Source organism: Ranitomeya imitator, chromosome 5 (assembly GCF_032444005.1).
Source record: "Ranitomeya imitator isolate aRanImi1 chromosome 5, aRanImi1.pri, whole genome shotgun sequence".
Taxonomy (NCBI): domain Eukaryota; kingdom Metazoa; phylum Chordata; class Amphibia; order Anura; family Dendrobatidae; genus Ranitomeya; species Ranitomeya imitator.
The window spans coordinates 665,399,686-665,425,189 of record NC_091286.1 but is presented as its reverse complement, the minus strand read 5'-3'; the positions used below and the strand labels follow the sequence as shown (position 1 = coordinate 665,425,189).

At 45.0% G+C, this 25,504-nt stretch overlaps 1 protein-coding gene across 1 annotated transcript in view; it reads right to left on the bottom strand.

The window, feature by feature from the left end:
* Positions 1–10,346: 10,346 nt before the first annotated feature.
* LOC138638723 (cytochrome P450 2K6-like) overlaps positions 10,347–25,504 on the bottom strand; it is a 294,437-nt gene continuing 279,279 nt past the window's right edge. The window contains exons 9-10 of the mRNA XM_069728251.1: positions 11,715–11,856; positions 10,347–10,783 (exon numbers count right to left, since the gene is read on the bottom strand). Coding sequence (XP_069584352.1) covers positions 10,605–10,783; positions 11,715–11,856 — 321 coding nt within the window. The 3' untranslated portion in view covers positions 10,347–10,604. The remainder of the gene's footprint in view (positions 10,784–11,714; positions 11,857–25,504) is intronic.

The following is a 25,504-nucleotide window of genomic DNA, read 5'->3' as shown; positions in this document are numbered from 1 at the left end:
CTGTCATCGTGTTTGTGTGGATGTATGCCTGTTACTGATGAAAGCTCCTAATTATTCCCATCCCTAGTGTTGTTGTATGCACGCGAATGTTGGTGCAATCTAGCACAATTCTACAGCATCAAACCAGCAGCGACCGCCAGTGCGGCGCCGTGTGCAATCAGTGCGCGTTCCTGGCCCTAGTCAGGGTGGTTAGTGCCATCCGCTGGAGCGGCGCTGTATGCACATAGTGCGGTAAATCTTTAGCTCAGTTTTCCTTGGCACCGCAATTGCGGCGCCGAGCGCTAGTGGGTTTTGAGGGACTATAACCCCGTGTACTTGGGGCAGAGATCTGTGACCCGAACATTAGCGTTCACCCTGCGGTATTGCGGCTCTGTGACACAACAGAGGTTCGCATTCTACATACCGGGTGAAGTTAACCTGTGTATGTTCACATTATACCACCATATAATCCATCATTACTTAACAGTAGGTTCCATCTCTGTACGGCGGACCCCGGGGCTGCGAACGCACCTCATATATCTTATTATATTATTTGATGCTTTCCGCCAACCCTAACACATGGCAAGACTTTGTTGCCAAACCACCAAAACCCCTTTGTATACCAGACCAATTCCCTAACCCCATAACTTCCATCTCCAAAATCACTGAAGGGGAGCTTGCTCATCTTCTCTCCAAATCACACCTCACCACTTGTGCGCTTGATCCCATCCAACTTCCTCCCCAACCTCACCACGACACTAATCCCATCCCTAACCCATCTCCTCAACCTATCACTAACTTTTGGTACCTTCCCCTCTGCTTTCAACATGCCACAATCACACCTATCCTCAAAAAGCCATCCCTTGACCCAAGCGCTATGTCCAGCTATTGCCCCATAACTTTGCTCCCATTTGCTTCCAAACTCCTTGAGCAGCACGTCCATGCTGAACTTTCCTCTCACTTTGCAACCAACTCTGTCGTCTTCAACCTACAATCTGGCTTCCGTCCCACCATTCCGCTGAGACTGCCCTGACCAAAATTACTAACGAATTACTTACAGCCAAAGAAACAGACAATTCTCTATACTCCTCCTTATAGACCTGTCCTCTGCTTTCAACACAGTTTTCCACTGCCTCCTACTACAGATCCTCTCTTCCTTTGGTGTCAAAGACCTTGCCCTATCTTGGATCTCCTCATACCTTACCAACCGCAAATTTGGAGTTTCCTACTCCCATACTACCTCTTCAGCCCACCCCCTCTCTGTTGGTGTCCCTCAAGGCTCTGTCCTTGGTGTCTTACCCTTCTCAATCTATACGCTCAGCCTGGGACAACTCATAAGGTCCTATGGCTTTCAATGCCATCTATATGCTGATGATGACACTCAGATCTACCTCTCTGGCTCATATGTCACCTCTCTGCTCTCCTGAATCCCAGAGTGTCTATCAGCCATATCCTCCTTCTTCTCCTCTCATTTCCTCAAGCTCAATATGGACAAATCTGAACTAATTTTCTAACCTCCATCTTACATATCTTCCCTACCTGATCTGTATATCAAAATAAATGAAATTACACTTTCCCCTGTCCCCAAAATCCACTGCCTTGGAGTTACCTTTGACTCTGCCCTGTCCTTCAATCCGCACGTCCAAGCTCTCGTCAACTACTGTCACCTCCAGCTTAAAAATTTTTCCAGAATCCATCCTTTCCTCAACCCTCACTTTACCAAAATGCTTGTGCATGCCCTAATCATCTCCCGCCTTGACTACTGCAACATCCTCCTTTGTGGCCTACCTTCTAACACTCCTGCAATCTGTCCTTAACTCTGCTGCCCGACTAATTACTCTCTCTTCTCTCTACACTCCTACTTCCCCTCTTTGCAAATCCCTTTGCAAATCCCTTCACTGACTCCCAATTTCCCAGCGTATCCAGTTTAAACTAACACTGACCTACAAAGCCATCCATAACCTTTCTCCTCATATATTTCCAAACTAATCCCTCAATATCTTCCTCACATAATCTCCTGTCCTCCCAAGACCTCCTTCTCTCCTCCATACTTATTCGCTCCTCACCCAATCACCTCAAAGACTTATCCCCCATCCTCTGGAATTCTGTGCCCCAATACGTCCGGTTATCCACCACATTTGGATCCTTCAAAAGAAACCTGAAAACCTGCCTCTTCAAGAAAGCTTTCAACCTGTAATGACCACACGGCCACCTCAACACCATCGGAGCTACTGCAACCCCCGACTACTGTCTCCTTCCCCATAATCCTGTAGAATGTAAGCCCGCAAGGGCAGAGTCCTCTTCCCTCTACCAGTTTGTCATTGTTAGTTTGTTTAATGTAAGCGATATTTGCATTTTGATTTAACCCCTTGTCAGGTACAGCACCATGGAATTAATGGTGCTGTATAAATAAATAATAATTATAATAAATGCTGTTGAAATGCTGCCTCCTGATAGTATGGACCAAATCAGATGGTGGTGCCGGTTGTTGTTTCGTGCTGAGGAAGGTTTTCCACATTTTGGCCAGGCTAACCCTCCCTTACAAGGTGGTATCACTGCACCAGCTGCATTGGTGACTTCCTCCTCCTCCTGCCTTATGCTTACATTGAACCCATGCTGTCAGGTGTGGACACCATTAATAGTGTGTCTACATCATGCACTTCTATAACTCCATATTCCGATCACGCTCCAATGATGGATGCAAGGATGGCACATAGCACTTGTATCAGGGATCCAGCAGGATGGCCACCCAATAATAAACACTGGTAACAATCCGGGTTACTCGGCAATCGTGACTCAGGCACAGCAGCATGTACGGGCTCATGCATGCCAGGCTGCCCAGAGGCAATGACAAACTGTCCTCAGTGGGAGGTGAACGGACTGTGTTCACTCTATCCTCCTTGCCATGCTCCATTGATGCCTGTGAATTGCTTTGAGTGCCAAGCTAGTGTGAACATGGTTCCTCCTCCGCCTCCAAAACTGTCCTCTGGTTAGGTAGTTGTGTACCTGGCTGCTGTTAGTTGAAGATCCCACTATCCAAGCCATTTGTGGACAACTGGCCCAACAATGGTGTGACTGGTCCCTGATTCTCCTCTGCTTCCTCATGTGCCATAACCACATCCAACATTGTCTGAAGTGTTTTTTTCAAGGAGGCATACAAGTGGGATACTAACCCTTAGTTTCTTTACCATATGTAAGGTAGAGTTCCTTTTTTGGGCACACTTCTATTGTAGGTAATTCACACTCTGCTCAGCCCTCTGATTCTTTAGAAGGAACGTGAAACAATTCAACGGCCTTTTAGGCAGTGAGTTCCGAGTTCCAGCAGGTACAACTAGGGACTGAGGAGTCATGATATCTAGTCTACAGGAATCGTCAGGGTCAGTTGCATGTTTTTAAGTGTATAACCTATTAATCCTGAGTGAACTTCTACACAGGCATAAGAGAAACTGCATTTGTGAAAAAATTATTCTGTGCAAATTTAATGTAGCTTATTATGTTCTGGGGTCTCTAAAGAACCAAGAGCATAATAAATGTAAAATGTAAAATAAATAAATAAATATTAATACTTACTCTAAGCCCACCTTCAGAGGCGTAGCTAGGGTTTTGGTTCGGGGGGGTGAAGCTTCTGAGTGGGCCTCTAACCAGGTAACCTTGATTACGACTGGGTAACGCACCCTAATAGTGGAGGAGAACCTCAGCTGATGACAGCTCTGTTACTGAAGATAATCTCTATACAAAGAGCAACATTGATATTACCGCCATATGGTCAGTGGTAAATACCAGCCCTGCAGAACATATAAGAGATCACAGCACAGTTACTGATGGTGACTTACTGCTGATATTCTTTCTGATGGAGTTGTCCACTTTTTCCGGTCTTTTCCATCTGGCCCAGATCGACACAACTTTTTCCAGCCAGGACTCATCTGCAGAGAACACAACAAAGACACATTTCACTTCTCATAATTTCAGCACGTCACCATCTATTCCCAACCTACACAAACTCCTCATCCTACTAGTACCCCAAAGCTGCTGCCGTATGTGTCCCTATTACAGCACCTGCTGTGTGGTTCTATTTGCCCTCTAAATTCTGAAGCACCCCTCTATAATATAGTAATGGCGGGTGCAAGTGCCCTAGAAAACAGTACCCACATTTTGCTCCCTGGAAAATAATATTGCCATGTGCCCCTTTGATAGTCACAGTAACCTGAGTTCCCCTATAACAATAAATGCCCACATAACATTGAATAATGTCCTAAGTCTCCCCTCTGTACAGCTCCACTATGCAGAGCATGATGCTGTCTTATACATAACATGATGCCTCCTCACTGTAATGTACTCACACACAGTACACTAACCTCTTAGTAGCCCCCAAACTGCTTTATGGCCCCAAAACTGTGTGATGGCCCCTTCACTGTAATCCCCACACTGTATGATGGCCCCCTAGATAGCCTCCATATAGTATAATGTGCCAAATAGTCATCAATATAGTATAATATATTCCCCATAGGCCTGTATAGTGTAATGCACTCCCCATCGGCCTATATTGTATAATGCACTCCTCATCGGCCTATATTGTATAATGCACTCCTCATTGGCCTGTATGGTGTTATGCACTCCTTATAGGCCTGTAAAGTATAATGCACTCCCCATAGGCCTGTATAATATAATGCACACCCCATAGGTCAGAACAGTATAATGCACCCCCATAGGCAACCAGTACAGTATAATGCACCCCCATAGGCAACCAGTACAGTATAATGCACCATTAGGCAGCCTGTATAGTATATTGCACCCCCATTAGGCAGTGTGTTTAGTATAATGCACCCACATTAGGCAGTATGTATAGTAAATTGCACCCCATTAGGCAGCCAGTACAAAATAATGCACCCCCATTAGGCAGTCTGTACAGTACAATGCACCCCCACTAGGCAGCCAGTACAGTATAATGCACCCCCATTAGGCAGCCTGTATAGTATATTGCACCCCCATTAGGCAGCCAGTATAATATAATGCACCCCCATTAGGCAGCCTCTATAGTATAATGCACCCCCATTATGTAGTCTGTATAGTAAAATACATCCCCATTAGGCAGCCCGTATAGTATAATGCACTTCCATTTGGCAGTCTGTACAGTATAATGCACCCCCATTAGGCAGCCTGTATAGTGTATTACACCCCTATTAGCAGCCAGTACAATATAAGGCACCCCCATTTGGCAGTCTGTACAGTATAATGCACCCTCATTAGGCAGCCTGTATAGCGTATTACACCCCTATTAGGCAGCCAGTACAATATAAGGCACCACCATTAGGCAGTCTGTACAGTATAATGCACCCCCTTTAGGCAGCTTGTATAGTATAATGCACCCCCTTTAGGCAGCATGTATAGTATAATGCACCCCCACTAGGCAGCCTGTATAGTATAATGCACCCCCATTAGGCAGTCACTACAATATAATGCACCCCAATTAGGCAGTGTGTATAGTGTAATGCCCCTGATAAAAAAATAAATAAAATAAAAATAAAAAAATACCTTTCTTCCTCATTAGGCAGCCTGTATAGCGTATTACACCCCTATTAGGCAGCCAGTACAATATAAGGCACCCCCATTTGGCAGTCTGTACAGTATAATGCACCCCCATTAGGCAGCCTGTATAGTATAATGCACTCCCATTAGGCAGCCAGTATAGTGTATTACACCCCTATAAGGCAGCCAGTACAATATAAGGCACCCCCATTTGGCAGTCTGTATAGTATAATGCACCCCCATTAGGCAGCCTGTACAGTATAATGCACCCCCATTAGGCAGCATGTATAGTATAATGCACCCCCATTAGGCAGCCTGTATAGTATATTTCCCCCTCATTAGGCAGCCACTACAATATAATGCACCCCCATTAGGCATTGTGTATAGTGTAATGCCCCTGATAAAAAAATAAATAAAATAAAAATAAAAAAATACTCATCTTTCTTCCTCCTTGTTCCCGCGGTGCTCTGAGCGCCCGCTCATCTCCTGACAGCGGGTTCTGGGCACTGACGTCAACGCTACCCCTGTCAGTGTCGGTGACGTCAGATGCTGACAGGGGGATGATGGGAGAAATAAAGTAACACTCCCTCTCTCGTCAAGCTGACCGTGCGATGACAGGTGGGGGGCCCACTGCTGGCACAGGGCCCCCAACCACCTCCTCAGATGCCACTAAAAAACACTGACAGAAGGCGTTGCGCAGCAGTAAGAATCTTGTATGTTAGAAAAATTAATGAGGAGCATTGCACAGCGAATAAGCCTCCTTACCTTGACAAGCCAGAGCTGGTATGTCACTCTCCATAAGGAGAAACTTTACCCTTAGACCCCAGTCCAGAGCCTCTCACCAAGCCAAATTAGTTCTCATGCTTCGCACTGACGAGGGCCAACAGCCCGAAACAACGTGTCTGCGAATTGAGTTACTGATTTGGCTTTTATCCTAAAGGTACCTTCACACTGAGCAACTTTACAACGAGAACAACAACGATCCGTGACGTTGCAGCATCCTGGATAGCGATCTCGTTGTGTTTGACACGCAGCAGCGATCAGGATCCCGCTGTGACATCGCTGGTCATAGCTAAAAGTCCGGAACTTTATTTGGTCGTCAGGTCGGCGTGATTCGTCATTTTTGACAGCAAAAGCAACGATGCCTGCAATGTTTTTTCATGGAGCTAACAACCAGCGAGAACGATAAGTACGTCACTGGATCGCTCCTGCATCGTTCAGCTGTTGCCGTGTTTGACATCTCCTAGCGACCTAAACAGCGACACTGCAGCGATCGGCTCGTTGTCGCTTAGTGTAACGGTACCTTAAGTGTTATGATCTGGTGGCCTAGGAGCAGCATAAGACGTACTCTGAAGAAGGTGGCACCTGTACCAACCACAAACCCTGAACCTAGCAGCGCAACTAGAAGTAGCCGTGGGGGGTACCTAACACTCCCTAGACCCCTCGACACAGCCTAAGAACTAACTTCCCCTAAAGACAGAAACAGTAAACCTATCTTGCCTCAGAGAAAATCCCCAAAGGATAGACAGCCCCCCCACAAATATTGACTGTGAGAGGAGAGGGAAATAACATACGTAGACGTGAAATCAGAATTTAGCATAGGAGGCCATACTAGCTAAAAAGAAAGAACAGGACAGAGTGCTATGCGGTCAGTATTAAAGCACTAGAAAATATCCACCAAAGAAAATACAAATCACCACATCTGACTAAAGACATGGAGGGTATATCTGCATCTCCAGAGACACAGCTAGGCTGCAAAAAATCCTTCACAGACAAAGCTGGACAAGACAAAACATGAAAATGCACAGAACTATAAGGTCCACAGCAGGTGGACAGCAAAAACAAAGCCAGGACTTATCTTTGAAGAAAAGCACAGCAAACAGGAGAGACCAGAAGGGATGTGAATCTTCCAAAAACAATGGACAACTGGCACTGACTAAAGGATCAAGCAGGACTAAATAGCTGAGTCCAAATTGAACACACCTGATGAATACTGCGATCCACAGACAGCAGCACTACCACTCATAACCACTGGAGGGAGCCCAAGAGCAGAATTTACAACACTTAAGTCATACTGCACAACTTGTTAAAGGGTTGATTGTGACTTGTAGGATCGCTGCTTCCAACAGGTGGCGCTATAGAGTTTAAGTCCTCTTTTTCTCTGAAAAGGCATAATTTACAATCATCAGATACAAGTACCATATATACTCAAGTATAAGCCGAAAATTTCAGCCCATTTTTTTAGGCTGAAATTGCGTCTCTCGGCTTATACTCGAGTCATTCCCAGGGGTCGGCAGGGGAGGGGGAGCGGCAGCTGTCTAATCATACTCACCTGCTCCTGGCGCAGTCCCTGCATGTCCCTGGTTCTCCGGGCGCCGGCAGATTCTTCCTGTATTGAACGGTCACTTGCTATCGCTCATTACAGTAATGAATATGGACCCAACTCCAGTGGAGCTGCATATTCATTACTGTAATGAGCGGTACCATGAGAACCGCTCAATGCTGGAAGAAGCTGCCTGGGGCCTGGAGAACCAGGGACATGCAGGGACTACGCCAGGAGCAGGTGAGTATAACAGGGGCATTGCGCGATATTCACCTGTCTGCGTTCCACCGCCGCCCCATCTGAGCAGTGATGCTCAGGTCAGAGGGCGCAATGATGCGATTAATGCTCACGCCGCCTTCTGCCTGGACTTCAGTGCAGAGGACGCGGAAGACACAGCGGCGGTAGAACGGGGAAAGGTGACTATAGCAAGTGCTGGGGGCCTGAGCGATGAGAGGTGAGTATGTGATTTTTTTTTTAATTGCAGCAGCAGCATATTGGGCAAATATCTCTATGGAGCATCCTATGGGGCCATAATCAGCATTTGTGGAGCATTATACGGGGCAAATGTGTCTATGGAGCATCTTATGGGGCCATAATCAGCATTTGTGGAGCATTATTTGGGGCTAATGTCTGTATGGAGCATCTTATGGGGCTATAATCAGCATTTGTGGAGCATTATTTGGGGCTAATGTCTGTATGGAGCATCTTATGGGGCCATAACAGCATTTGTGGAGCATTATATGGGGCAAATGTCTGTACGGAGCATCCTATGGGGTCATAATCAATCAGCATTTGTGCAGCATTATATGGGGCATATTTTAATATGGAGCATCTTATGGGGCACATTATGAACTGTATGGAGCATTATATGGGGCTCCTGATTCAGTATGGATATTCAAAAACACTTAACCTATTGATATCTCAATTAATTTTACTTTTATTGGTATCTATTTTTACTTTTGACATTTACCGGTAGCTGCTGCATTTTCCCAGTTTTTCGTGGCAAAATTAGGGGTCTCAGCTTATACTCGGGTCAGGTTATACTTGAGTCGGCTTATACTCGAGTATATACGGCATGTAAAACAATAGTTAAAATCATTACTGTATACTAAAAAAGGTGGATGTGCATCAAAAAGGGAAATAACTGCCTAGATCAATGGCAAAGCTTCCAATCAATATAAACATCAAAAAAACGAACATCGAAGCAATTTAACCATAAAATAACAAGATTTTATTAGGACATACATAAAAAAAATATTAATGAAATAAGTAAAAAGTGGGGATAGAAAATATGCAAAAAGAAAAACCACCAAAAGAGGCAATAAATTATGTTGACGTTAAATGTACACTTCAACTCAGATGAAGCTATACGCGAAACGCGCGTCGGGCTGCTGCTACCACCTTGAGGTAATATCCCAGGCTGTCTTTCCCTGCATACACTATCCCACAATGATCCCCATATGTGAATTAACTTATATCTAGGCTGCTATATTACTCTGATTATTGCATGTTCTTTGAACCAATTGGTCTTACTTTTTGTATGAGATTGTCTCTTACTCCTAATTTATAAAGGATTACATTCCTTTTTTCACACTTTTTTTGCTTTTGCTTTCTGAGTAGCCTTTTTACAATGTATATTTTTTCACATGTATTTTGAATCATCCATTTTTGGGGGCAGGCATTGCTATAAGCACACCTGGGCTCACTAATATGCGCATATCGCCTCATATTAACCTTTCTCGGGCGTAATTTTCACAATAGGAAGCTCTATTTTTGGACTCCTCTAACCGTACCATGTTTTTGCGCATACATATGCTTACTTTATGCATTTGATTATGAATTTTCTGTACATTTAACGTCAACATAATTTATTGCCTCTTTTGGCGGTTTTTCTTTTTGCATATTTTCTATCCCCACTTTTTACTTATTTCATTAATATTGTTTTTATGTATGTCCTAATAAAATCTTGTTATTTTATGGTTAAATTGCTTCTATGTTCGTTTTTTTGATGTTTAAAAAAGGTGGATGGTAGAGATGAATTTGCCATCAATTTCTTGCAATTTGATTTGAGTCAATCTAGTAAAGTGGCGGCCATCTTACCAGGCATCAAACGATTTGGAATGGTTTAAGAAAGGAAAGCAAAAAATTAATGCTCACTAGAGAAGAGAGAATCTTTAGAATTCTGAATTTGACAATTTTGTCATATTATCCCCATTATAATATGATGCATCGGGTCGGTTTCTCAACTACTGCTCTAGTCATTCTCTAAGGGGCGAAAAGCATCTCTCGTAAACCCAATAAGGAGTTCATGGAGAGATGGTCGTGTATACACATTACAGATCTATTCTAAAGAGGATAGAAGTGTCCTGTTCTGCTATTGGGTGAGGTCCCCAGCAATTAATAAAGGCTTTATTAAAGACATGGGTGACATTTTACATATTTTTAATTACCTTAAACGGTCCTCTCAATATTCATAGTTTGTTTGCAATGTAGTATGATTATACACGCCAATTCCTCATCAGGTGGCTATAAGTGCATTTTATTTCCATTTAAAATAATACAATGTTTTTTTCCACAGATCTTTAAAATTATTTCAATGATATTGCTTATTTCTTGATTACAACAATTACTTTAGCTTCAGTGCCCCGTTCTTCTAAGGATATGGTTCCCAGTGGCTGGAGCCCACCAATTAATAAATGATCACTTAATCTGTGGATAGATGATAACTTGTTTTCACAGAACATTATAAGGTTTTTCAATGTAGGTGACAAAGTGTTCACACACGAGGAATAGCACACATCTTATAGGGCATTGGACTTCCTATGACTCCAACCACAGGAGTCAGGTCTAGTGTCGCCCCAGGAGGAGCCTTAAACGTGAAGTTCTGCAGCAGTCTCGTGAAGAACATGAACAGCTCCATTTTAGCCAAGTTTTCTCCAGCGCAACTTCTCTTACCTACAGCAATGAAATATGTGGAAAAGGATAAAACGCTTATATATAAAGAGTTTATGTTGTTCCATGGCTAAAGCAAAAGACACTATATCAATTCAAAATAGGCTGTTCTAACAAAATTGTAAGTCTTTGAATCCAATGTGAGAACATTTAGATATAGAGGCACAACCATCCTCACCTCATACAGATTCCCCAAAAGGAAGAAACTGTCCCCATTCAGATTCTCACATTTTCCCAAAGCATAGCCCACATAAATCATAAATGTACCCTCATGGTACAGCCTCATAGGGAGAAGATTTAAAGGGAACCTGTCACCCCAAAAATCGTATATGAGCTAAGCCCACCGGCATCAGGGGCTTATCTGCAGCATTCTGTAATGCATTCTGTAATGCTGTAGATAAGCCCCCGATGTATCCTGAAAGATAAGAAAAAGAGGTTAGATTATATTCACCCAGGGGCGGTCCAGCTGTGGTCCGGTCTGATGGGAGTCACGGTCCGGTCCAGCGCCTCCAATCTTCATGCGATGACGTCCTCTTCTTGTCTTCCTGTCGCAGCTCCTGTGCAGGCTTACTGATTTGCCCCGTTGAGGGCAGAGTAAAGTACTGCGGTGGGCAGGCGCTGGGAAAGGTCAGAGAGGCCCGGCTCCTGCGCACTGCAGTACTTTGCTCTGCCCTCAACAGGGCAAATCAGTAAATCTAACCTGTTGTCTGATCTTTCAGGTTTCATCGGGGGCTTATTTACAGCATTACAGAATGCTGTAGACAGGCCCCTGATGCCAGTGGGCCTAGCTTATATACAATTTTTGGGGTGACAGATGATTCCCTTTAAAAAACATTTCTATTAATTTAGTGAATGCGATGATGGAGAAATGTTCTTTTTTGCTCTCATCTCTCCTCCAAAGTGCTAAAAGAAGACATCTGAAAGAATAACTCACCGGCTGAAAAAGGTATGAACGCTTCATTCCTTACAAATTTTCCACTGGAATCCAAAAAGTGTCCTGGGTAGAACTCGTCGGCTTTTACAAAGTGATCCTTATCATAAAGTACGGAGGTCAGCAGTGGGATCACCTGGATTCCCTGAAAGGTTCAACATTTATATAAGTCATATTTAATTGCGACTTCCCTCCTTAGGCTTTATTTATTTGAAGGGAATCTGTCAACAAGCTTTTACCTCATCTGAGAGCAGCAGAATGTAGGCAGAGACCTTAAATCCAAATATCCACTTAGTTTACTGGGTTTAGAGGTACTGACATAATCGGAGATACAAAAATAGGGAAAAAGGAAAAAATGGGAAGAAAATAAGTCAGCTCACCAATCCCTCAACAGTGCAATGATGTCCATGCACGGAGCCGCCTTGGTCAAGGGCGTAGTCCAGAGCCAGCAATGAAAAAGAAAAAATAATCTCCAGCATGGATCTTCTAAAAAGTCAATTTATTGAAAACACTTTAAAATGCAAACATTTGCAAAAAAGAGATGGGGGTCCCAGGTGGTCAACGCCGACGCGTTTCGACCATCAGGTCTTAGTCATGGCATGAAAATGGAACCACATATTAACATTTTATACAACACAGAACACTAAAAGAACAAGTGCTTAGATTAAAACTCAGGTGGGCAATCAGAACATTCATTAGATTAACCCCCTGTGAACCGCAAAAGAGAAAGACATGTCTATGGAAAAAGAACCACAACGGTGTATCAAAAAATTACATTAGCCGGAGTAATAGAACCAATTCACAGTGTGTACAATATTAATTATCACCTTCTTATGGAGAGGAAAAAAAAAAAAAAATAATAATAATAATAAGAGATAAGTGTGAAGCAAAGCAGAGAAAGCTGCCCTCACTCCCACCACAGCTAACCCCACCCCCAACATGCGCAGTATTTACATTGCCTATTGAATGTGATCTTATCACAGGAGGGGCGGAGTTAGGCCAGTGCTCACACTATCAGCTAATCACAGCAATGGTGATAAAACCTTCCCTGTAAAGGTACCTTCACACATAACGATATCGTTAACGATATCGTTGCCTTTTGTGATGTAGCAACGATATCGTTAAGGAAATCGTTCTGTGTGACAGCGACCAACGATCAGGCCCCTGCTGGGAGATCGTTGGTCACTGAACAAAGTCCAGAACTTTATTTCGTCGCTGGATCTCCCGTGGACATCGCTGGATCGGCGTGTGTGACACCGATCCAGCGATGTCTTCACTGGTAACCAGGGTAAACATCGGGTAACTAAGCGCAGGGCCGCGCTTAGTAATCCGATGTTTACCCTGGTTACCAGCGTAAAAGTAAAAAAAAAAAAAACACTACATACTTACCTACCGCTGTCTGTCCTCGGCGCTGTGCTCTGCACTCCTCCTGTACTGGCTGTGAGCGTCGGTCAGCCGGAAAGCAGAGCGGTGACGTCACCGCTCTGCTTTCCGGCCGCTGTGCTCACAGCCAGTACAGGAGGAGTGCAGAGAAGCTGAGCGCCGAGGACAGACAGCGGTAGGTAAGTATGTAGTGTTTGTTTTTTTTTACTTTTACGCTGGTAATCAGGGTAAACATCGGGTTACTAAGCGCGGCCCTGCGCTTAGTAACCCGATGTTTACCCTGGTTACCGGGGACCTCGGGATCGTTGGTCGCTGGAGAGCTGTCTGTGTGACAGCTCTCCAGCGACCAAACAGTGACGCTGCAGCGATCCAGATCGTTGTCGGTATCGCTGCAGTGTCGCTTAATGTGAAGGGGCCTTAAGTAAACAACAGCACACTGTCAGGAAAGGCAGTACTGGGCCCCTGGCCCTCAAGGGAGGCCAGCATGACGAGGTCAGGGGGAATGGCAGAGCCTCAGGGTGGGCAAGTCGGGGTTAAATATTTTGCTTGGGCTGTGTACTTTTGAATTTGGACAGAGGGGGGTGGGGTTTGGATGAGGCAGGGAGGAGCAAGGGGGGGAGCTTACTGAGGGGGTGATTTGGATAAGAAACTGCCAATTTCACCTCAGCAACTGCCACGCTCACCTGCTGGTCCGGCGGTGGCTGAAATCCCCAGTGATGGACGTGGAGGCCTTATTGCAGAGACTGCGCAAACAGGCCAGAACACAGGGCACCGAAATGCTGCAGCAGTCCATAAGCAGCCTTCTGGATGGAGCGGTGACAGGACCAGCCCAGGTACCTGCAGACGGACACCGGCCTCGGAGGTCCGCGCCTCCGGCACGCTTGAGCCCCGACATCACCCCTCGGTGCCATATCAGGAGCCCCTTTAGGGACCCTCTGGCAGAAGATGCAAGCGGCAGTGCAGCAGCGGCCCGTGGCAGAGCCGGGAGGAATCCAGCAGCACGGCGGGGCCTGCAGCAGGGGGAGGTGTCGGCCTCCTCCTCAGCGCATGTGACTCACCAGGTGTCGGGACCAGGAGCGGCGGGCTGCACCAGGTTAGTTGAGCCTGCTTGGTGTGGAGGGGTGGGCGCTTCCAGGAGGTGGGAGCCTTATTCCCAGGCCTCTTGGCGTGTGGCATCTAACGGGCGGCCCCGTCAGCAGCGCTCTGCCTGGGATGGGGAAGGGAGCTGGAGGGCTGACTTCCTCTAGCCAGCGCAGGCCGGGGCTGAGTCCATCCAGGGTGGCTTGCCATGTAACAGCTGCAGATAGGAGCACTTCCCAGCACGGGCAGCATTACGCTGGCTCAGGCATCTTCACAGCGGCGGCGTCAGCAGCAAGGGACCCTGCAACTTCTGATGGGGTGTCACAGGACGGCAGTTGGTCATCTGACTTACCTGGGGATCAACGGATGGAGAGCTCAGGAGAGGAGCACATACGTCTGGCTTCAGGATCTTCGGCTGCCGGGTCCACAGCGCTCGGGCAGCTAGGTGAGGACAATCCTTTTCTTTCATGTACCCCTGTGTTAGCTCCCTCTGTCAGTGTTATTAGGGTTGTACTGTATTTATGGGGGGGAGTCGGGGGGTTAGGTCTTATCATACACGGGCTTAGACATCTGGCAGCGCTATGGGGATCGGGGGGTTCAAACCTGGGGTCTTCTCCTTCTGCGGCATGGCTTGGGAATCCGGGGAAAGTTTCGGGTTTGAGGGGTTCTCTGGGGGGGTTCACTGATATGAATTCTAGGAGTATGTCGTCAGATAACGTGGGGAATGATGCTGCGGCGATGAGTGCCGCCATACCTCAGTGCGTTTGGATGACGCGGCCCGTGGGGAGGTATACGTTTGTTTCGGGGGACCGTTGGGGGTTGGGGGCACACTTAAAAAGTGAAACAAAGGAAAAAATTTGGAAAGGGGAATACGTGGAAATATTCTCCTTATTACCACTAGAGCGTTTTCAATTGGACAGGCTGCGCAAAGATGATTTAAAAAAAGAGGAGGAAAAAAAGGCGTTTTAGGCTGATTCCTAGGACATTTTCTAATTGGTTACATTACAGGCATTTGCCATTTTGGCAAGTGTGATTGGTGAGAGGTCCCCCGAGAACTGCTCGGGGCTTTTTTGCTACATGGATGCGATTGGGGAAGCTTATTGGACTTACGGGAGCCAGGGTTAGCTCAGATACGATGAGCAATTCCGGCAACGGAAGGCCATTAGGCCCAGTATTCGGTGGGATCACAAAGATCTAGCATTGTGGATGACGATTATGGTCCCGTCACGGTTCGGGTCAGGCAGCCAGTCGTTTCCTGGAAGCGATGGGGGTTCAGGGCAGTCGGAACACTCAGCAGCAATGCAGAGGGGACTGTGCTTTGCATTCAATGAAGGGTCATGTAAATTTGGGGGAAAATCCAAATTCAAGCATGAATGTGCCAAATGTTTTAAGGGTGGCAGACAGAGAAGAGGAGATGTTTCTGAAAAAAGGAATGACGCCAATTCGTCTGGACGTGATGGTGCCATTTCTCAATAGGTACCCTGATTCACCAGCTGCAGCTTTGTTAGAAGGAGGTTTTCGGGATGGTTTCCGTATTCCATTCGTGGATGCGGAACATAAATATTCCACAAAAAAATTGAAATCGGCTCTGCAATTTCCTGACGTGGTTGCTAAAAAGCTGGAAAGCGAAGTTAAATTGGGTAGGATGGCTGGCCTTTTTCCAGTGGCGCCTATACGCAATCTGAGGGTTTCCCCGTTAGGTGTGGTACCAAAAAAGGAACCCAATAAATTCAGATTGATTCATCATCTGTCCTTTCCGAAAGGGTCCTCAGTAAATGACGGAATCAGTTATGTTCGGTGATTTACACTTCATTTAATGCGGCTATGGATTGGGTGCGGGTATGTGGAGGTGGTGCACTGTTGGCGAAAACGGATATTGAAGCGGCTTTCAGGCCACTACCGGTTCACCCGGAGAGTATGCATCTCCTGAGTTGCTATTGGGATGGAGGTTTTTACGTCGATCGCTGTCTCCCCATGGGTTGTTCCCTTTCCTGTGTGTACTTCGAAACTTTTAGCACCTTTTTGGAATGGGTGGTGAAAGATGTTTGGGCTTGAAATCCTGCATTCACTATCTGGATGACTTCCTGTTTTTAGGCCCGGCTCAAAGTACCGATTGCTCGGTGCTATTGCACACTATGGATAGAGTGTGCAAGATTTTCGGGGTTCCTTTAGCTCCGGACAAAACTGTGGGTCCAGTCACTGTTCTGAGTTTTCTGGGTATAGAAATTGATACCTTAGATATGGTGTGCAGGCTGCCTGGGGATAAGGTTAGCGCTCTGAGCGAAGAGGTGTCTAGGGCATGTAGTGCTAAAAAATTGAAGCTGAGGGAGGTACAATCTTTGCTTGGCAAATTGAACTTCGCATTCCGTATTATGCCGATGGGAAGGGCATTCTGCCGCATGTTGTCATTGGCGACTAGGGGCGTTCAATCTCCGGTTCATTTTATCAGACTAAAGAAGGAATTGCGTGAAGATTTGGCAGAATGGGCACATTTTTTGGAGAATTACAACAGAAAGTCTATCTGGATAAAACTGGTTGTGAATTCAGATGATTTGGGTTTCATCATTGCCGTGGTGGATGATCATGGTTTTGGTTTGTTTTTTCAAGGCAGTGGGTTGTTGGCTGAATGGCCTGGTTTCTGGCGGGAGCAAGGTTGGCTACAAAATCGGGTTCTTCCTCTTCCTATCGTTGTTGCGTTGTCAATATGGGGTAATAGTGTGCGAGACAGGAAGATTCATTTTCCATGTGGGTCTGATGCGGATGCCGTGGCGATAAATTCACTGTCGACTGATTCACCGGCGGTAGTAAAAATTTTGCAGTGTTTGGTGTTTTTGGGCTTATCTTTGAATTTGTGGATTGTGGCGGAGGTCAGGTCGATGGCTTCTAACCCTGTCTCTGTTACTCTTTCTCACTTGCAGGGAGATCATTTCGAGAATTTGTACCTTAGGCGGAGTCGACAGGCCGGGAGTGCCCAGCGGAGTTATGGAAGCTTCCTGGCAGGCAGTAGATTATCTGTTTAAAAAATTCTTTATCGGCTAGCTCTTGGAGTCAGTATCAGCAGGCATGGGGTACTTGGGAAGAGTGGGGTGTTTCTTTGGGGGCGGGACTACAGGATGAGAGCAGATTATTGTTGTTGATTGGGCATTTTAAAGAGTCAGGTTGGTCCGTGTCTAGACTGAACAAGTTATTGGCGGGCATTGCATTCGGTTTCAAGGCTCGGGACCTTAAGGACTTCACAAAGTCTTTTTTGGTAGTTCAGACGTTAAAGGGATGGAGAAAAGGTTGGGCGGTGAGAGATAAAAGGCGCCCGGTATCATACGAGGTATTGTTAATTTTGAGCAATCAGTTAGCTTTGGTCTGTTCATCGCAATGGGAAATAATTCTTTTTAAGGCAGCCTTCGCATTAGCGTTCTTTGAGCCTTTCGATTAGGGAAGTTGGTCAGCCCCTCTAAAAGAACCAAAGGTGGTTTGTTGAGGGACGACGTGGACGTGTATAATGATAGGATAGTCATTCGGCTTTGATTTTCTAAGACTGACAGTCAAGGTAAAGGCCGTAAAGTGGTGTTATTTAAGGTGGCCGGTTCCCCATTATGCCCGGTCCTGTGTGTCAATGCTTTCATGGGGATGGGCGGAGGATTGTCCAACCCCCTTTTGGTCTATGAGGACGGTTCCTTTTTATCTCGATTTCAGTTCATAGCGGTTTTTAAGAAATGTTTGATCGCAGGGGGAATTTCACCGGGGGATTACAGTGGGCACTCATTTAGGATTGGCGCAGCGACGGAAGCTGCCAGGAGGGGCCTGGGCGAGGAGGTGGTAAAAAAGATCGGTCGGTGGGAGTCGAGGAGATTCATTTCCTATATCCACCCAAACTTGGTCTAATGGTTTAATAGTTGAATTGTTTTTTTCTTATTGTTGTGTTATCTTTTTCAGGCCGCGAGCACCGGCTGGTGTGGATCATGGGCCACTCTTTCGTTTTTTGGGCGGCTTTGCGGGCCGCAATTCGGCCGGACGGGCGGCAACTGGGGTTCTCAAGAGAGACAGTGATTCTGCGGTGGATCGGGAAACGCGGAATGATATGGAGCCAGCTTTTGCCGGAGTTCCACCAGTTTGTTCGTTTGGATCGAGCTCCGGATGTGGTAGTAATTCATTTGGGCGGGAATGACTTGGGCAAAAGGCCCTGTAGGGAATTGATAAAGGACATAAAGTTCGACATTTTAAGACTTTGGGCAGCGTTTCCGAAGTTGTTAGTTGTCTGGTCGGATATTATCCCAAGGAAGGTGAGGCGAGGTGCTCGCTTAATTGAGGGGATAAATAAGGCAAGAAGTAAATAGGGCGGTATCTCGGTTCATGGCGCGGAATGGGGCATTGGTAGTGCGTCATGTAAATTTGGAATCTGGAAAGGGCGAATATTGGAGGGCAGATGGCGTTCATTTAAATGCAATTGGGGTTGACATGTGGTGTCTCGCTGTTCAGGAAGGAATTGAGACAAGATTGAAGGTTTGGAGGGACACAAATGTTTGAGGTGTCAAAACATTTATGTTGGTGGCGGGGGAGGGAGGTCCTCGAAGTTGGTGGAAAGAGGGGAATGGCGGATTCTAGGGGGGGACCTCTAGTGGTCCTGGACTCCCCCTGGAGTGGATTGCGAGTGGATGTGGTAGATCAGCCCGTGGAGGGGCTGATTAAAGGATTTGGTAATCGGTTGGTTTGGCCGGGTTGGTCATTATCTGCCTCCGAGCTGGTGCTTAGCGGCTGGAGGCAAGACTAACCTGGAGGCCAAAGTACACAATTTGAATTTCAGCAAGGTTATTTTTGAGGCTTCGAGGACCACCACTCCCTGGGGGGATATTGTTTACATGTTGTATTTATGTTTAATAAAAGGCTGCTGTGGCCATTTAATCCAAATCTGGTGTAATGTCGTTATTCAGGAGGGGATCTTACAATAAGGCAGTTTACGAGAGATCCGATGCAGTAAGTAATTAAGGTTAGGCATTTAAGTCAGTAAAGGCGGTCATGAGTCACATGTACCCCTTACGTCATGATAAGTGACATATCACTGAAATCTGTTTTTTACCCCTATCTCATACTGTCATCAGATTACCTAGCAAAAACCTGCTGACAGATTCCCTTTAAGGCTGGTAATGCAATTAGAAAAAAAATAAAATAAATGTTTTTATTTAATTAAATAAAATATTTTAATGTTCTCAAATATTAACCCCTATCTGACCTCGGACGGGATAGTACGTCCGAGGTCAGATCCCCTGCTTTGATGCAGGGCTCCGCGGTGAGCCCGCATCAAAGCCGGGAAATGTCAGCTGCTTTGAACAGCTGACATGTGCCCGTAATAGGCGCGGGCAGAATCGCGATCTGCCCGCACCCATTAACTAGTTAAATGCCGCTGTCAAACGCAGACAGCGGCATTTAATTACCGCTTCCGGCCGGGCGGCCGGAAATGACGTCATCGCCGACCCCCGTCACATGATCGGGGGTCGGCGATGCATCAGGATGGTAACCATAGAGGTCCTAGTGACCTCTATGGTTACTGATGACCGGTGGCTGTGAGCGCCACCCTGTGGTCGGCGCTCACAGCACACCTCCATTTCTGCTACATAGCAGCGATCAGCAGATCGCTGCTTTGTAGCAGAGCCGATCGCGTTGTGCCTGCTTCTAGCCTCCCATGGAGGCTATTGAAGCATGGCAAAAGTTAAAAAAAAAAGTTAAAAAAAATGTGAAAAAAATAAAAAAAATATAAAAGTTTAAATCACCGCCCTTTCGCCCCAATCAAAATAAATCAATAAAAAAAAAAATCAAATCTACACATATTTGGTATCGCCGTGCTCAGAATCGCCCGATCTATCAATTAAAAAAAAGCATTAATCTGATCGCTAAACGGCGTAGCGAGAAAAAAATTCGAAACGCCAGAATTACGTTTTTTAGGTTGCCGCAACATTGCATTAAAATGCAATAACGGGCGATCAAAAGAACGTCTCTGCACCAAAATGCTATCATTAAAAATGTCATCTCGGCACGCAAAAAATAAGCCCTCAACCGACCCCAGATCTTGAAAAATGGAGATGCTACGAGTATCGGAAAATGGCGCAATTTTTTTTTTTTTAGCAAAGTTTGGAAATTTTTTTCACCACTTAGATAAAAAATAACCTAGTCATGTTAGGTGTCTATGAACTCGTACCGACCTGGAGAATCATAATGGCAGGTCAGTTTTAGCATTTAGTGAACCTAGCAAAAAAGCCAAACAAAAAACAAGTGTGGGATTGCACTTTTTTTGCCATTTCACCGCACTTGGAATTTTTTTCCCGTTTTCTAGTACACGACATGCTAAAACCAATGATGTCTTTCAAAAGTACAACTCGTCCTGCAAAAAATAACCCCTCACATGGCCAAATTGACGGAAAAATAAAAAAGTTATGGCTCTGGGAAGGAGGGGAGTGAAAAACGAACACGGAAAAACGAAAAATCCCAAGGTCATGAAGGGGTTAAACAATAAAAAAACGCATAGGGATTTTATGCAACGAAATGGACTGCATAGTATAATCTAAACCACACAGCACTTGGCCTAAGAATAACATAATGAAGGGAAAAAAATGATGGTTAGTTTATAGCAGTGTTTCCAAACTCCAGTCCTCAAGAGCCACCAACAGGTCATGTTTTCAGGATTTCCTTAGTATTGCCCAGGTGATGGAATTGTTGCCTGTGCAGGTGGTGCAATGATCACCTGTGCAATACTAAGGAAATCCTGAATGACCTGTTGGTTGCTCTTGAGGTCCAAACTTGGGGAACACTGGTTTATAGTGATGAGCGACCGTGCTCGTCACTACTCGTTACTCGCCTGAGTATCACTATGCTCGGTGTACTCGGCGATCATCAAGCATTTCCAGGATAATTCGGCGGTAACTGGTGTCTCCACCCAGCATTTTTGGTGGACTTTAGAGACCCAACCACGATGCAGACATTGTCTGCCAGGCCATGATACACCACAGCCATCTTTGTTGTGGTCATGCAATGATTGGCTTGGCCGCACAGCATCATCCCGAGTATAAGAGACCAGGCGCCGCCCTGCTCGCCACATTCTTTTCTGGACTCAGCGAGAGTAGGGAGATCTGCTGCTGAGATAGGGTCAGAATTGTGCATTTAATAGTTAGTGTAGGTCTGCAACTGTTCAGTCCACAACTGCTGAGAAACCAACTGTCCTTTTTAGGGCTAATTCGTGGCTCCCGATATTGAAGCGCTAGGTAGGCAGGGCACAGCATGTCCACATCAGTGCAAGGCCTGCAGGCACTGTATTTCCGTACATAGCTCCCACTGCATCCCTCCAAAAGCTCCATAAATGTCTGCCGCTGCTGCTGCTTATTTACTATATACCTAGCTGCAGTTTTTCTTTTTCTTTTTTTTTTTAATTCATGCCCCCCCCCCCAAAAAAAAAAAAATATATATATATATACAGTCTGTTATGTCAGACCGAGTCCTGGTGCATCTCTAGAAAAATCATAGTTTTTCAGGCATATGTAGCACATTTGTGTGTGCTAGCCTTGTTCTACTATACATATATATATTTTTTATATATATAAATTCACCCAAAAGCCAAAAAAAAAAAAATTATAAAGTCTGTTATGTCAGGCTGAATCGTGGTGTTTTTTTTATTTTTTTTTTAAATCGTATTTCCGCAGTAGCATAGTTCTGTGTGGTAGGCTTGTGCCACTTTTTGTTTTTTTGGTTAAATTCACCAAAAAACAAAAAAGGCCTCATATATCGTCGTGCTCCAAGTTTGGGCATTTTAGGCCAGTTTTTCACTGTTTTTTGCTGTCTGTTACTCTACTTATATACAGCACTTTTTTGCATAAAAAATACAGGCCACATATTTGGCAGTGTGGTATTTCCAAACAGGAACACATGGGCTACTTGCAAAGTGAACAAGTCTGTAGGAACGTGTTCACACACCACCAAGAATCTTGAAGACACAAAAGAGCATAGTAAAACCAAAAATACTTAAAAAAATCACAGTAATCCGCAAGTGCTAGTAAAAAGATGAAAAAAACAGGGTATTTGGTTGATATGTTTTTTGCAAAAAACGTATCAACCAAATACCCTGTTTTTTTCATCTTTTTACTAGCACTTGCGGATTACTGTGATTTTTTTAAACTGAGTATTTTTGGTTTTACTATGCTCTTTTGTGTCTTCAAGTGTCGTATTTCCATGACAGGCCTCATATATCTACGTGCTCAAATTTTGGGCATTGTAGGCAGGTTTACCACTTTTTTTGCTGTCTGTTACTCTACTTATATACAGCACTATTATTCATTAAAAAAAATACAGGCCACATATTTGCCAGTGTGTTATCGCTGTCAGACGTCTGATGTATTTGTGGCCTACAAATTGTGGAAATTCAGGCCTACATTCAGCTTCATTTGTTGTCTGATACCCTAGTTTGGTACAATATTTTAGTTTAAAAAATTAAAAAATACAGGCTACATATCAAACAGTGTGGTATCTCATTAAAAATACTTCTCTTTCAACTTGTTATGGCTGCTTCATGACTGTGTTAAATGCTCCAACTACTACTACCACCATCATCATCTTCTGCCTAAAGGCAGTCACTGGGCACATAGAAAAGCCTGAGGAGCAGAGTGTGAACGCTTGGGCGGTGTTGAACTCTGTCTCACAAAGGCGTTTTCGCCTGCCAATAAAAGCGGTACTGCCAGAAAGCGAGGAGCCATGTTCACAGTGACCGCCAGAGAGCGAGGCACCGTGCACTCCATGACCGTGAGTACAGTGCACGTTCGCAGTACAGAGAAGACAGTTCATGTTCCATGTTCAGCTTTGCAAAACAATATTTAAAGGGCACAGAGGAATGACAGAGGACGTTGTTACGGTCAGCAAGGTACTCCCTCAGCATTTTCCCAAACAAAGCACTCCTTGTGAGAGTCCCCCATGCCTAAGGACCAGGGCGATAGGAGGGTCTGAGAAAACTCTCCCCGAACTTTTTCTGTGTTCCACTTCCTCTGCTGGATTGGAGTTGTGTCTCTCTCACCTGTACTCCTTGCTTGGCCAATGAACTGTGACCTCTTCTGCCAGTACACCTGTCTGCCTCTGGAATAAGAGATATGAACTTCTCCTTGTAGCATAGGTTTAGAATTGTCAACAATCAGTATTTCCTGTCACCTAAAATTTTGAGAATGTGAGGGTGACGGGAAAGGCAGCGTAACATAAACTCAGCCATGCGTTCAAGACTGCTAACAGTCGATACTTCCATGTCCTCACCAAGAGGACAACTGACTATAGTATCCTCCTCCTCCTTGTCCTCAGGCCTCCATGACTTTTGACAAACCTCATCAATATCATTGTAAATACATAATTGTAAATACATTCCCCTGTAGATTTTTCTCCCCCACCTCATTGTAGATTGTAGGTTTTCACGTGCAGGTTTTGTTTTGGGGGGGTTAATTATTGTTATTGCTGCTACTTAGTGTAGATTGTAAGCTGTCACAAGCAGGGTAGTTTGAATTCTGTTTAATTATTGTATTATTGTTATCGTTGTTACTTAGGACTGTTGTGTTTGAAACTGTGGATATGTTGACGCTATATAAAAATTAATATTATAACACAGAGAAGCAGGATGGAGATGTTAATTATGGCATAATTGCTGATCATCATCTTGGTGAATTCCTCAAAGCTTTGGAGGATGGTACATATGTCTGACATCCATGTCCACTCCTGAGATCTTATGTGTAAAGTCAGAACTAAATACTGACGGCATGTTGATGCTGGTAGTCAGCAAATGCCTTCTTCTGCTCACAAATCCTTCCCAAAATATGCAGTAGAGAGTTCCAATGCATGGGGAAGACATGACACATCAGTCGGTGAGCCAGAAGCTGCAAGTGTTGCAGAAGCACAGCAAGGGCGGATAGCTCTAGCTGACTTTCTAAAATGGGTACGCAGAGCCTCATACTTTTCCTAGCAGATCAGGCACCTCCGTGTCGCTTTTCTGAAAATATTCAACAGTGAGGTTAAGCACATTGGCCAGGCATGGCGTGTGTGTGAGCTTGCCTTGACACAGAGCAGCCACCAGGATCCAGCCATTGTCACACACGACCATGCCTGGCTGTAGGTTCAGCGGTGTCAGCCACAGATCTGCCTTCTCTTTCAGAGTTGTCCACAACTCTTCATCATTTTGCGGCTTGTCACAGCATATTACCTTCAGCACAGCCTGTTGCCGCTTGGCTGAGGCAGTGCTGCAGTGCTTCCAGCTTGTGACTGATGTGTTACTTTTGGAGATGGAGGCTGAAGAAGACGCGAAGGAGGAGGAGTTGCAGAAGCTGTAGACTGTGGGGGCAACCCAGATTGACGTAGGGCCTGCAATACTCAGGGTTTGGAGGACGTGCACCATTCCACGGTCAGACTGGGTCCCCTCTTCCACTATGTTATCCCAGTGTGCCTTTAGTGAGATGTACCATCCCTGGCCACCAGCACTTGTCCACGTGACTGTGTAAAATCAGACGTTTTCAAGCTATTTCATCTTTCTTTTCTGCTTGCTTTCAAAAAGTGGACATGGACAAAACAGAATACATCATCTTTCATCCATCTCATGCTAAATATACATGAGAGCTGTGTAAGCATCATTCTGTACCACTTTAGTAAGAGTGAAAGTTTGCCCAAGAGAAAATGATTTTCCAGACATTCCCTGCATTCTTTACACATTTTTTGAAACTGTGATCTTCATTTTCTTGGTGTGGATGTTGTAAATTTCAAAGTCGTCATCAATACCATCATCGTCTGTATCTTGTAAAGCAGAAATCTGGTGTTTCCCTGGGTCGTGGTTATCTACGTTTAGTTGCATTCCTCTAACAGTTTTCGTTTCACTATAACAAATAATTTTTGACTGTTACATTTGGATATTATTGGTAATATGTATGGGTGAAGATGAAGAAGCTTGTGCCACGGGTGTGCTTATAGTTGCGGACGGTGTACTCCTCTTTAAACGTATTTTTCCACAAACATCCATCAGTTTATTTGGTTTTCCTCCAACACTGATCTGCTTTGTCTAATTCAGCATCTCATGAACATGTTGCACTTTTCCCTTTAGACAGACATGTGCGTCTTTGGCAACATATTTTTGACAGGCATTTTTTAGGCCGAGTCAAACACGTGCATCTGTTACACCGATCTTCTGATGGCCATGAAACACATTCTGGTAATTGGTGGTGAATAACCAAATAATTATTGTAGGCTGTATCCCGGATCTCATACCTCCAATAGACACCGCTGTTATTAATCATGTACGATAACATTCCTGTCATCACCATGCCCCTTTTCCTGAT